General features: G+C 40.8%; 1 protein-coding gene across 3 annotated transcripts in view; it reads left to right on the top strand.

The window, feature by feature from the left end:
- HECW1 (HECT, C2 and WW domain containing E3 ubiquitin protein ligase 1) overlaps positions 1 to 14,968 on the top strand; it is a 471,951-nt gene that overhangs the window by 447,711 nt on the left and 9,272 nt on the right. For all 3 annotated transcript variants that reach the window (XM_081535334.1, XM_081535335.1, XM_081535336.1), the window contains 4 exons: positions 5,174 to 5,272; positions 5,936 to 6,065; positions 10,753 to 10,899; positions 12,486 to 12,600. In XM_081535334.1, coding sequence (XP_081391460.1) covers positions 5,174 to 5,272; positions 5,936 to 6,065; positions 10,753 to 10,899; positions 12,486 to 12,600 — 491 coding nt within the window. The remainder of the gene's footprint in view (positions 1 to 5,173; positions 5,273 to 5,935; positions 6,066 to 10,752; positions 10,900 to 12,485; positions 12,601 to 14,968) is intronic.

The raw sequence follows: 14,968 nt of genomic DNA, 5'->3' as shown, positions 1-14,968 counted from the left end.
GCTGTGAGCTGCCCATGTTCCTGCCTTGAAGGAAGACAGATCAGGCTTTCTCACAAGACCCGTGTTTGACTGACTGTCAGTAGAGGAGTTTTTTCCTATTAAATATGGGGTTCATGGTATTTTGCTATACAGTCATCTAATTGTGATGTCTTAGGTCCAGATGGGTTTCTGTGAAATCATCTCTGATCAGTAAATAAATAGAAAAAAATGGCTCGTGTGTTTTTTAAAGTCAGTAACACACCTTAAGGTGATGGCAAATCAGAATGTCCTAGGGAGTTTTCATGTTACACCAAGAGGGAGCTAGAGGAAAACACTCTCTTCCTCCATCCCCCGCCTTGAGGATTACTGATGGAGAGAGGCCTCGTTTCTGACCCTCCAGGATGTCGTATTCTTCAGGTAGTTAGGATGGAGGAAAGGCTGAGCCCCACCATCTCGTACTGGGGGACAGTCCCAGTGAGACCCAGCCTGGTGTAGCTAGCATGTGGATTTAGACACGCCTGGGATATGCAGTTGGAGGACAGTCTCCTCATGTCCTCCACGTCATATGTGCCTGTATCTGCTGATTTACCTGATAGCTGAGGCCTGTCCAGTGAAGAGAAGCAGTATAGTGCCCATCACTGGAATCAGACCCTGTGGGCACATCCCACATGCTTAGGAAGGAGGGGGGCCAACAGGAGGCACGTTGCAAGCAGAGCATTTGGGGTTTTCAGAAGTGATGCGACCCAAGAGAAGCAGAAGAGCCACCCAACAGGTGGCTGACAGCACTGAGGTTCAGATGTGAATGCATGGAGGTAGCTGCCCCTTAGCCCTCCATGACTTTTTCAGCCTCAGGATGAAAGGACAGGGAGTGGCCCCATGAAACCCTCAGGGGCCCAGAAACTCTGCTATGAGGCCCATCTGACCTGAGCAGGTCAACACAGAGGAGCTGTTTCCCTACCAGCCCTACAGAAATGAGCCCAGGCCACTTGGAAGAGCACGTCTTGGGCAGCAGCCTGGGGGCCGGTGGCAGCCGTGCCAGAGCCTGCAGCTCAGTAACCATCCCTAGGGGTGTGCCGACCTCAGTGTGCCTTCAGGAATGGCAGCCCATGACAAAGGAGGAGCAGTACCACACCAGGACCACACCACAGCAGGACTGGCCAGCAGCCTCAGAGAAGACCCCCTCGTGGGTCCCCTGAGAGAAAGGGGTGCCTAAGGCCCTGCAGGTCCACATGGATGGTGGAAGGTGGCTCTTGAACTGGAGACCCTGGGGCCTGGATAAATAAAGTAACACATGCCTGCCATGTACTGTGGAGGAAGAGGCTGCTCCTTCTGTAGGGACTCATTTTCATTGATCCTTAGAACTCTTTATTTGTGCCTAGTAACTTAGATCAAACAGAAACTTTGGGGGTATTTTTTGCTTAAATTATCTGGATAGTTTCTCCAATGATCAATCTAAAGTCTAAAAAAAAGGACTTTCCTTCCATCTCCTAATTCCTACACATTACCAACCTGTGTTGACACCAAACACAGTCAATTTCCCAGCAAGTAGTTGTCCACACTGGGTGAGACAAAGGAGATGTACAAGCCCTGGGAGATGTTTTCTTGTTCGTGAGGTTGTCATGGCAATTCATCAACCTGGAATGGTTTGCCATTCCAATCTCTGCCTTCTAAGCTGTTGTTTGGATTTGAATTGTGCAGTCCCTGCAGTGTGCTTATACAAACACATCCCAGATCATAGTTCATTGCTCTGGAATATATTTTACTGTATGTACTTGACTGGCTGCAAGCCATCCTGTCTGTGTTTATATAAAGCCAAACCACATTATCATAGATTGCTTGCACAGCTATGAAAAAATATCGAGGACCTACTAGTTGCCCCCATCAGCCTGTGAAACCAATATAATTTCGCCTTTAGAAATTCCATCTATGCCCAACCCCATTCAAAGCAGATAAACAACTCTCAATGGGTGGTCTGTGTTGCAGCCCCTTTGCTAAAAACAGCCCCATCTGCCTCCCTCCATCTGATCCCAGTCCCTGGTGGAGAGGCAAGCCATGGTGATCCTGGCTGTAAAGTGCTGAACAAGACACCCAGCTCTGAGCTCTCCTCACCAGACCCTACTTTCAGGTTTGGTCCCAGGTGGGCATCCAACCTGAGTTGGACAATCAGGGAATCATGCTGGAAATCTGAACCTAGGTCAGTGAAAGTCAAGTTGGTCACTCTAGAGGCTTGAACTCCAAGCTGAAAAACATTAGCACTGTTGGCAGTGGGAGAGAAGAAAGAAGCAGATGTTCACAAAGAGGAACAAAAGGGAGACTTCAGATGAGGATGGAGTCACCCCAGTATCTGAGCTCAACTGCATTCCTGACGCTGGATTTCTTGAGACACCACCAGAACTTTATAACAAATTCCCCCTTCTAATGATCACAAGGAGGTGTTGGAAGCCAACATAAAATAATAATAGCTATCACTTGAAGAGTGCTGTTTTCCAGAAAAGGAAATGAAGAATAGGTGGTTAACTGCTGGCACAAGGTCATACAGTGGGCAGCTCAGCCCCTGGACCAGAGGATTAATTTTGCTGCTCTGTGGCTTCTCAAAATGGGCACAAAGGAAGAGACTTGGTCTGGCATCAGGCAGACATGGGCCAGTGTCCTCGCTGTACCACTTCCCCACTGCTAATTACTGACCTGTGATTTCTGGTGGAATGAAGATAGCCACTGTCATCAATAGAATTGTTGCAAGAATCAGTGAGATAACATGATCTGTGTTGGTGTGATAGGCATTCCATAAAAGTTATTTGTAATCTGTTTCCCATTTTTCACTTGTAGTGAACTACAGTGACTAGAACTGATAGGATATTGTGAAGGATGGTGATAACCAACATCCTTCTATATCTTTATTGTCAAATATGATACTGAGATCAATATCCTTTATAATGTAAGGAAACATTCTCCTACTCTTGGTTACTATGAAATTTTTGTTTTTCTTCAAGGAAATTAATGGTGGATCTTTTCAAGAAATTTTCAGCTTCTAACCAAAAAAAAAAAAAAAACCAGAAAGAAAAAGCCATATGATTTTTGTCTTTTGATGTTAAAATTAATTTCAATGATGGAATGCATAATAATAAACTGTCCTTGGTTTCCTAGAATCAAGCATCCTAAATCATTTGGCATTATTCAGGAAATGGACTGGTGTTTTCTCTTGTGTTCTACTTATGACTTTTTAGTGTATGAGTTCAGTGTCTTTAGTTTTCTTTCCTTTGCTCTTTTCCAGATTGTATTTTGTGATTATGGTAACCCATAATGATGAATTAAGTTTTCTACCATTTTCTGGTTTCTGGAGCTGTTTAAATATTTGGGGTGAAAATACCCCAACTATAAGGATATAGTCCTTTTTCCTCAAAGTTTTCTAGTTTATACTATGGTTATTTGTCTATTTAAGTTCTTACTTTTTCTTGAATAGATTAGAATAATGTATACTTTGCTGGAGAATTTAGTTTGAGATATTCCATTTTTTAACATTGAGTTGAAATTATTTTCATGTAATATTTTTATCTTCTCCATTTCTGTGGACACTTACTGCCCGCTGAGATTACCATTTCTCTTTATTAGGCCTTCCAGAGCCACCACTAAGGGAGGCAGGTTCTTGGCAGGCACCTCTGTGTTGACATTTGCTCTCTTCCCACATTGGGCAGTGTTACCATCTCCCACACATGGCCACAGCCCCACATCATGTTCAGAACATCAGTTGTGATGCTTCAGAGTCCATTAGAGTGGGTAAGCCTGCCTAGGGTAGGAGTGAACAGTGCTTTTAGACGCAGGACTATAGCCGCCAGGTTGGGGACCCATCAGTTACTGGGATATCAGGAAAGACCACCAGGGGATGTAATACTGATGGCACAACCTGGCCTCAAGGGCTATAAGCTGTTCACTGGTCCATGGGCCTCCCCACCCACGGTGCCCCCATAGCACCTGTACTGAGGTTCTGCTCACCTCTCGTCTCTCCAGAGTCAATAATATTTGCTTGTTATTTCATGCAAAAAGGATGGAGGAGCCTGGTGGGCTACAGTTCATAAGGTTGCAAAGAGTTAGACATGACTGAGAACTTCACTTTCATGCAAGAAGAATAGTCTACTTTAAAGATGGCAATTTGAAGTGTTATTTATGATTGCACTTATTACAGGATCTGATAATCTATTCATTTAAACCATTCTCATAGCAGTTACAGAATACAAAGTCTTTTTAGTCTAATAAGAGACTCATGAAAGATTGTGGAGATGGGTTAGTTGGAAATTCAAACAAGGGGTCTGAAAAAAGTCACAGCTAAGACTATGTTTAGGTGAAAATCTAGTTAGATAGGAAAAGACAGGAAAGACCCCCTTAGGTCTCTGGACATAGGTACCAGAGATGGGCAGAGCCCAGGGTGAGGGAGCCAGTGGGCTTGACCAGACAGAGGGAAGCTGATTTAGGAACAGGGCAACAATGGGACCAAGCTCTTAGGAGCTGCAGCATGCAGCTAGGCAGATTGCCAGCAAAAAATGCCAGAAAACTGTTTGCTCCAACAAAGATTTAAATCAGTGAAGACCCTTACATCTGGAGGTGGCCAGGTCTATACAACCAGTCCCTCCCAGCAGAGACCTTGTTCTTCATGTGTGGCCATGTAGGCTCCATGTAGGTCATGTGGCCATGATTGCTTACCACACTGGGATTCCACATACCTCACCTCTCTGACCATGAGCATGATCACGATGTGTGAGTCATATTCAAGTTCCCCTACCTTCCAGCATAGGGTCAGGCACACATTAGACCTTCGGGTGGTGTCTATGGAATGCTTGAATGGGTAAGAATGCATGGTCCAAAAAACTTTCCATATCCTTGGGTTCAGATCCTCAGGTTCAATGCTGTCTGTTTGTCTAGGGACCCAGAATTCCCCTTCATCAGCTCTTTTCTTCTCTTGGGTCCTTATACAGTCAGGTCTGAGAAGAGGATTCCAGTAAAATGACTCTATTCGGTTACTTGAGGAGGTATGTTCCTTTAGTACATACCAAGTTCATAGCCATTGTTCATGGTAAAGAATAAAAAGAATGGATGCCTCTCTTGTGTCATCACTTGGCAAGTTTTTAAAGTGGCTTAAGATGAACACTGCATAGAAACACATCAACTAACAATTCATGGCTCTGCCTTATCTATGTTCTAGGTTCAGGTTCAGTGGTAGAATCCTAGGCCTGGCTCTGATCCATCAGTACCTTCTGGATGCTTTCTTCACAAGACCCTTCTATAAGGCGCTCCTGAGACTGTAAGTGTCCCCCAAGCCCTGCCTGCAGGACCAGAAGCACTGACCTCCCTCACTCCTCTGGCCCTTTTGTCTCTGTTTTCCCTACTCATTCCTCTTAGGTTTGTGGTGGTTTACTTTTCTGAGTGCCTAGCTATCACATAAACCTTTTAGTCCAATAAAAAGACATTTGGATATTTTATACAAGCATAAGAGAACATCATATACCAGATATAAATCAGTTTATATAAATAATTATAGTAGCATTACAAGCATTGTATGAAACTACTAAGTAGAATTCATCTGTCCTTGTATGTAAATCATTATGCTGTACACTCTAAACTTATACAGTGCTGTATGTCAATTATATCTCAATAAAGGTAGAATAAGATAAAAGAAAAAAATTGATATATAACTTGGTAATTTTTAAATGATACGCTACTCCAATGGCCATGGAGAGTCCCTGAGTCAATAATTGTTTTGTGTTTGTTATTTTAAACATTTTAATTCTTCCTTTTCCAATTACTAAATGAACTAAAGGTTCATCAATGTATTCAAAAGTATCAAATCACTAAAATACACCTGTGTTGCTTTACCCAAGAGTGGTATAACCATATTTTGGCATGAAGTCTGAGCAGGTGTTTACTAAAACAATCTGTTTGCCTTTCTCCCTTTGAATGCACCCAGGCCCTGTGATTTGAGTGACCTGGAATATCTAGATGAGGAATTCCACCAGAGCTTGCAGTGGATGAAGGACAACAATATCACAGACATCCTTGACCTCACGTTCACAGTTAATGAAGAGGTTTTTGGCCAGGTTTGTGAGATGCGGGGCTTGGAAAAGACATTTTGAGTCTTATTGTGGAAAAATTGCATGATATGAAATTTACCATCCTAACCAGGTTTACAGTTCATTCAGTGTTGTTAAGTAGATACATGTGTTATACAACCCATCTCCAGAATGTCTTCATCTTGCAAAACTGAAACCACATCCATTAAATAATAGCTCCCTATTTTCCCCTCTCCCCAGTCCCTGGAACCATCTCACTTTTTCTTTCCAAGAACTTGTCTACTCTAAGTATCTCAGATTCAGTGGAATCATGCAGTGTTTGTCTTTTTGTGATCAGCTTACTTCACTTGGCATAGTATCTTCAAGGTTCATCCATGTTTTAGCATGTGACAGGATTGCCTTCTTTTCTAGGGCTGGATAATATTCCATAGCATGTACATACGATATTTTGTTTAGCCATTCATCAGTTGATGGACACCTAGGTTGCCTCCACCTTTTGAGTGTTGTAGATAATGCTGGTATGAACATAGGTGTGCAAATCTCTGTTCAAGTCCCTGCTTTAAATTCTTTGGGATATATACTCAGAAGTGGGATTGTTGGATCATATAGTAGTGGGATTTTGTGTTTAAAAACAAGGACTGTCATTCATTCAAAGTATAATTCTTTGTGGACCACTGCCTTTATTAAAGTTACTCATGTCTTCTTTTTCTTGTTTTGACATGGATCTAGTTTATAGGGTTTTTTGAAAATCAAATGTGACAGTGGATCAGAAAGCATTTTTGTTAAGTGTGCAATATATCTGTAAGATATTTCTCTTATCTGTGCAACTACAACAATACTTTTTATCACTAGCATCCAGATATTTACTCCTCCAAAATGTGTGTATCACAATAGTATTTAATAAGAGAAGCTTCCCATTTTTTTTTCTTCCAGTGTTTATATAACACTGAATCATATGGCTTACAGTTTTATCAGACCAGCCTGATAGCCTGAGCAGATTTAACAATAAAGGTTTTTTGAACATCATTTACAAGAGATTCAAAAGCCTATGACATGTGTAATTTTTGTAATGGAATGTTATAAGAATTAAGCTGGGATACTTTATAAGTACCTTCATGACTGTGGGCAGTGTGCTGAATCTATGGGTGATAGTTACCACTGGACCTTGCAGACCACCCAACACCCACATCTCAATCAAGAATCTTGTTCAGGTCCTAGAAAATGTTAGTGTTCTGATGCATTGTCTTTGCATAAAAATACCTCTGAAGAATACTCTTTTCCACATTTGAGAAAAAATTATTTTTTCTTACATCTTTAGAGAGTGTATTTAAATATATTCGAGAAGATATGATTCACTTAACTGTCCTCCCCCATGTACTAGATGAACATGTAAGATACACTATTTTTTTCTGCATGACTACTTTTAGCCCATCCTTTACATTTGCCCTACAGTAGGGTTAATTTGTAAAACATACAAACAAAAACAACACAATTATTTAGCAAAATAGATTAAGACAAATGGGTACCCATCTTAAAAAACTGAAGTTAGATCCCAAACCTAATTCATTATGCTTAAATAAAGTCCACATGGGTGAAAAAGTTGACTGCTTAAAAGAACAATAAAAAGATGAAAATGAAAGAATTTTTCTTAACTTGCAGTAAGAAATGCTGTTGTAGATGTGACAAAGTCATGAAAGAAAAGATAGACATAGTCAACTAAAATTACTTTTTTAATACCTCGTGTCAAAACTACACCATAAAGTAAAAATGGCATAATATTTGCTACATTGTAACATATAGCACAGACAAAAGTCTGTGTCTTTCAATATAAGAAGAGATCCTGCAGATCAATAAGGATTGATTAACAACACAATAGAAAATTAGCAAAGAATATAAATGAATAGTTCCCGGGAAAGGAAATATTCAACATCATTCACAATTTTTAAAAAATATAAATTAATATAGAATGAAATACCATTTTCCCTCATGAGAACATCAAGAATCAGAAAGCTTAGCAGTATTCTATTTTGGAGATGGTGGAGAGAAACAGGCACTCTGTACAAGAGTGTAGGTGGAAGGAAGCAGAAGTTTGTTTCACTGTCTATGAAAGGCACCCTGTGATACCTATCCTCATTCTAAATGCACCTGCCTTTGACTCAGCATCTCTGTTTAGAAATTTGACCTACAGATACGTTCACATCTAATTGAAATGACTAATGGATAGCAATCTTCACTGCAGCATTGTTGATCACCACAAAAATATCTGAACCAATCTAAATGTTCAGCAGTAGAACACTGATGAATTAAATTATAATTCATTCACACAATGAAATAGTAGACTAGTAAGATATGTGGTCTGATACCCCAGCCCATTCATTTACATGTAAATCATAAACAATAAGACAGGTAGTATAACAATAACAAAGAAAGAATAAGACAGGTCTAAACTGATATAATCCTGAAGGAAATCAACCCTGATATATTCATTGGAAAGACGGATGCTGAAGCTGAAGCTCCAATACTTTGGCCACCTGATGTGAAGAGCCAACGCATTGGACAAAACTCTGATGCTGGGAAAAGAGAAGGCGGCAGCAGAGGATAAGATGGTTAGATAGCATCACTGACTCAATGGACATGAATCTGAGCAAACTCTGGAAGGTGGTGGAGGACAGAGGAGCTTGGTGTGCTGCAGTCCGTGGAGTTGCAAAAAGTCAGACACAACTTAGCGACTGAATAACAACAACAAACCAGTATAAAACAATGACCAATATGTATCTTTAACTGAAAAAGAAAAGCTTTGGTGTGTATGTGACCATGATAATGAACAGTGTGTATAATATGCTACTGTCTGGGGAGAGAAATTTGTTTTTCACTGTATGGCTTTTTATAGCACTTGAATTTTTTTTTCCATGGACACATGTTATCTACTCAAAAGAAATCAAGTAAACTACAAATGACTAAATACATTAAAATTAGAGGAAAAAATAACATTGAAAATAAAAAGAGCAATCTTTCATGTGTGTATAGGTAGGAACTGAACAATTCAGAGAAAGTTAAAAACATTCCCAGTGATAAAAATAAGGATGTGTTATAGATCTAGAATAATGTATTTCTGTTTAAGCTTAAACTGATCCTGTTTCTTTTCAAATGAGGTCACCAAGAGCGATGATTTTGGTTTTAGAAAACTGAGTCACAGCCCTTCTGTTAGCAAGTTACAGAGTGAAGAGCAGACAGACAGATGTAGCTGAAAGACACCACAGGCTTTTCCTCAGTGTGTTAGTTAAGATTAAGTTCAACTGCTAATGAAGAAACCCAATGACCCTGCTTAAATTAACAGTTTATTTTTCTCTTACATAAAAATATGGAGGCAGGCAACCCAAGGCTGCAATCCCTACGATGGCCCCCTGCACCCACGACCCTGATGCATATGGCGCCCCAACCAGCACATCCATGTCTAAAGTAGCAGGACAAAGGAGAAACAGCTCTGCTCTTTAAAGAGGCCTCATGAAAGTGCCATACAACACCCCACTTGTACGTTATTGGCCAGAATTTAGTTACATCACATACTTAGAATCAGGAAATAGTCTCTAACTGGGCAGGTAAAAACCAGAGGCTCCAAAGAATATGGATCTTGGGTGGTAACTATTATGTTATAATTGACCAATATTTCATATTTACCAAAGTCACTCAAGTGATCAAAGAAAGTAATCAGCAGACTTCTATAAACTATTTTGTTTGTGTACTTTGCCCATGAGTGCCAAATATATACCTGTATTTTTAATCAATAACCAAGTACATCTATGGGCTTCCCTAGCAGCTCAGTGGTAAAGAATTTGCCTGTCAATGCAGGAGACACAGGTTCGATACCTGGGTCAGGAATATCCCCTGGAGAAGGAAATGGCAACCCACTCCAGTATTCTTGCCTGGAGAATCCCATGGACAGAGGAGCTTGGAGGGCTATAGCCCACGGGGTTGCAAAAGAGTTGGACATGACTTAGCAACTAAACAAAAACAGGTATAGTTATGCCTCATTTTTCTTATATTGATCACATGGAGCAGTGAGACAAACCCCTTAAGCAAATTTAAGATAACTGATGCTTCCCCCTTCAAATACCAACACTTTTTGATAACAGTGTCTAATATGTTACCTGCCTTCTTGCCTTTCAAAACAGTAAAGCACAATAACTCTTCTTGTTAGCTTGTCCTAACAAACACGCATCTCCATACTCTGTGGCAACGTCATTCTCTTCTTTCTCAAGGTCGAGGTGTCACCCTTCAGCCACTGTTATACCTACTGCAAAACCACTCTCCCACCCTTCATTACTTTTTTGCCAATGATCTGCTGTTGGTGGGGAAGATTTGATTGTTAAGAATGTGATGTAATTGGAATTTGGGTATAGTTAAGGACATTCTAGTCCATTTAGGGGTAAACAGGGGCATTTTTCTTTTATTTCTGTTATGCCTCTTAAGTTTAAGAAACATGCTTCCTCTTTATGTAATAAAAATGCAGCTTTTCTAAGGTACTGATGTATCTACTTAGAACAACCAGAGCCTTTCTAGTAACTTCCAGGAAAGGAGAAAGAACCAAGGAGGTAATGATGCTGAACTCATGTAAAGAGAACTTTTTACAAATAGTTCATCCTCTTAAAACTGATCTGTTTCACTGCAAGGTAAAGCAAGTCAACAATCATCATGATCTTTGTTTCCCCACAAGGTAACGGAGAGGGAGTTAAAATCTGGAGGCGCCAACACGCAGGTCACGGAGAAGAACAAGAAGGAGTACATCGAGAGGATGGTGAGGTGGCGGGTGGAGCGTGGCGTGGTGCAGCAGACCGAGGCACTGGTGCGGGGCTTCTACGAGGTGAGACCCGGCCCCGGCCGGCAGCTTGTTAGGAGAAGGGAGAGGAAGAACGAGGCAGGAAGAGGGCTCAGCTCTACTCACCAGCATGCAGGGAGGACCCCCTGAGGGTATTGGGAGAGGGGTCAGAGTTCTCTGGGAAACCCAGCTCTTGTGGTCTCACAAAACCAGCATCAGTGTGGCCCTGCTGAGCCATATGTGAAAACACGTGGCCCGTCCTGCCAAGACACGTGTGTGTTGCACCCCCTTTTATTCAGTGAGATAAAAATGAGTGAAGTGAAGGCACTGAAGGGAATTATCCACTCTGGCTAGATTTTTTATTTTCTTACAGGCAGATCTCTGAGATATTGCAGGTTTAGCTCCAGACTTCAGCAATAAAGCCATTATCACAATAAAGCGAGTCACATCAGTTGTTTAGATTCTCAGTGCAATAAAAGTTATGCTTATACTATACTGTAGTCTATTAAGTGTGCCACAATATTATGTCTAAAAAACCAATGTACATACCTTATTTTTAAAATACTTTATTACCAAAAATCTACCCATCATCTCATGACAGGTTGCAGGTTGCTGCAAACCTCCAATTTGTGGAAAATGCAGTATCTGCAGAGTGCAATAAAGCAGAACACAATCAAAGGAGATGTGCCTGTGGTGTCGCTTTGTGGCACATAATCCATGCAGAGGTGCTAAATCAGGACAGTGACTTATGAAATAAGCTGCATGAAATCACATGTGAAACTTTTGAAAATTATAAAGCACTATAGAATTTAAATAATCTGTCATTCAATAAAAAAAAGTTTTTTAAAAAGCATCAGAGATCAATAATAATTTTTTAAAAAAGAGGACACTGACAGCTGCTAGGCTTCCTGTTCACCAAAACTTGACATAGTTAAATTTTTCCAGTTCAGAAACAAGGGCTTGGGTGTTTGAAGGTGTTCTTTGCTGCTCTGCTGGAGATCAGAGTGGGTGACTGGCTGGTCCACCGGTGTGATTAAAGGAGGTGTCTGCTGCAGGTGTTCAGTGGTACCGCATACATTCAGCAACAAGATGTAAATCCAGAGCTCAGAACCCTCTGATCAAGCAGGTCCTCCCAGATCTTTGAAGGAGGGAGGGAAGAAGTGAGGGAGAGAAGGGAAGAAAAAACAATTGTTTTAATATATAAAGTCCATTCCCAGTAAATAAGTCCTAGTTTGTATGTGGAAGAGAGGATTCCTTTTAAGTGAAGTGATAGGGCTAATAGCTACTGAATCACTTCAAAGCAAATTGGACTTTTTGCCTTTAAAATGTAGTGTTACTGGGAAACTTAAATGTAACTACAGAAAGTCAAGTCAGTCTGGTTCATAACATCATTCCAAGAGGGAATATCAGAGGTAACGAAAAGCAGGGGACCTTTTTTGAGTTCCCAGTTCATTAAGGCGTTGTGCTTCAAAATGTCATGATTTTTAACTCAAACGTGATAACACATTGGGAGGGGGAAAAAGGTTGTGAACAGTGGTCAGCTTCCCAGCTTAGCCCACAGAAGTGGTAATGATGAATGTAACCTCTCGATAACATTGGGTCTACAGGCTAAAGCTTAATTTGGATTTCAGGTGGTGGACTCAAGGCTGGTCTCCGTGTTTGATGCCAGGGAGCTGGAGCTGGTGATCGCTGGCACAGCGGAGATCGACCTGGCAGACTGGCGGAACAACGCCGAGTACCGGGGAGGTGAGCGAGCGGGGCTTGTGACGGCTCAGCTCCCACAGACACAGTCCATCACCTTAAAAAATATTATTGGTTTGAAATTGACATAACAAAATTAACCATTTCTTTTCTATGTTACATTTTGTCGTTTTATTTTTTATTTTTATTGAAATATAGTTGATCTACAATGTTCTGTTCGTTTCAGATATGCAGCAAAGTGTTTCAGTCATATGTATATAAATTATATATTCTTTCTTCACATCCTCCTCCAATACAGGTTATTATAAGATATTGGGTATATAGTGAAAATTAACCATTTTAAATCCACAAACAATAAATGCTGGAGAGGGTATGGAGACAAGGGAACCCTCCTACACTGCTGGTGGGAATCCAACTTGGTATAGCCACTATGGAGAACAGTATGGAGGTTCCCTAAAACAGGTAAAAATAGAGTTACCATATGATCCTGCAATTCTACTCCTGGGCATATATCCAGAGAAAAACATGGTCCAAAAAGATACAAGCACCTCGGTATTCATTGTAGCGCCGCTTACAATAGCCAAGACATGGAACCAACCTAGATGTCCATCAACAGAGAGATGGATAAAGAAGATGTGGTACATACAGACAATGGAATATTACTCAGCCATTAATAAGAATAAAATAATGCCATTTGCAGCAACATGGATGGACCTAGAGATTGTCATGCTGAGTGAAGTAAGTCAGACAGAGAAGGAGAAATATCACATAACATCCCTTATATGCAGAAACTAAAAAGAAATACAAATGAACTTATTTACAAAAAAGAAACAGACTCAGAGACTTAGAGGATGAATTTATGGTTGTCAGGGGGAATAATGGGGAGAACAGATGGTTAGAGAGTTTGGGATCAACATGTACACTCTGCTATATTTAACATGGGTGACCAACAAGGACCTACTATATAGCACAGGGAACTCTGCTCAGTGTTATGTGGCAGCCTGGATGGAAAGGGAGTTTGAGGGAGAATGTATACATGTATATGTATGGCTGAGTCCCTTACTTATCCACCTGAAACTATCACAATATTGTTAATCAGTTACCCCCCAATATAAAGTAAAAAGTTTAAAAAAAAAATAACCATTTTAAAGGGAACAGTGCAGCAGCATTTAGTGCATTGTAGATGTGGTACAACCATCTCACTAGTTCCAAAACATTTTATTTGTCCCCAAGGGAAACCCAAGATCTGTGAAGCAGTTACTCCCCATTCCTCTTCCCACTCCCCATCCCCAGCAGCCATAAGTCTATGCTGATGCACCCGTGCTGGATATTTCATATAAATAGAATTATACTGTTTGGCCTTTGGGGTCTGGCTTCTTTCACTTAGTAAGGTTTGTTTGTGTTGTAGTATGTTTCATTCCTTTTTATGGCTGAATAATATTTATATATGTATGTATATATATATATATATATATATTCCATATGTTCAGTTCAGTTCAGTCCCTCAGTTGTGTCCGATTCTTTGCAACCCCATGGACTGCAGCACCCCAGGCCTCCCTGTCCATCACCAACTCCCGGAGTTTACCCAAACTCATGTCCATTGAGTCGGTGATGCCATCCAACCATCTCATCCTCAGTCGTTCCCTTCTCCTCCTGCCTTCAATCTTTCCCAGCATCAGGGTCTTTTCAAATGAGTCAGCTCTTCACATCAAGTGGCCAAAGTATTGGAGTTTCAGCTTCAACATCAGTCCTTCCAATGAACAGTCATGACTGATCTCCTTTAGGATGGACTGGTTTTATCTCCTTTCAGTCCAAGGGACTGTCAAGAGTCTTCTCCAACACTGCATTTCAAAAGCGTTCATCTATTTGCCATGAAGTGATGGGACCTGATGCCATGATCTTAGTTTTCTGAATGTTGAGCTTTAAGCCAGTGTTGAGGTTTTTCACTCTCCTCTTTCACTTTCATCAAGAGATTCTTTAGTTCTTCTTCACGTTCTGCCGTAAGGGTGGTGTCATCTGCATATCTGAGGTTATTGATATTCCTCCGAGCAATCTTGATCCCAGCTCGTGCTTCCTCCAGCCCAGCGTTTCTCATGATGTCCTCTGCATATAAGTTAAATAAGCATGATGACAATATACAGCCTTGACGTACTCCTTTTCCTATTTGGAACCAGTCTGTTGTTCCATGTCCAGTTCTAACTGTTGCTTCCTGACCTGCATACAGATTTCTCAAGAGGCAGGTCAGGTGGTCTGTTATTCCCATCTCTTTCAGAATTTTCCACAGTTTATTGTGACCCACATAGTCAAAGGCTTTGGCATAGTCAATAAAGCAGAAATATATGTTTTTCTGGAACTCTCTTGCTTTTTCGATGATCCACCCGATGTTGGCAATTTGATCTCTGGTTCTTCTGCC

The sequence above is a fragment of the Giraffa tippelskirchi genome, chromosome 10, assembly GCF_054371585.1.
Source record: "Giraffa tippelskirchi isolate mGirTip1 chromosome 10, T2T-mGirTip1v1.2.pri, whole genome shotgun sequence".
NCBI classification, from domain to species: Eukaryota; Metazoa; Chordata; class Mammalia; order Artiodactyla; family Giraffidae; genus Giraffa; species Giraffa tippelskirchi.
This window is presented reverse-complemented; position numbering and strand designations above follow the sequence as displayed.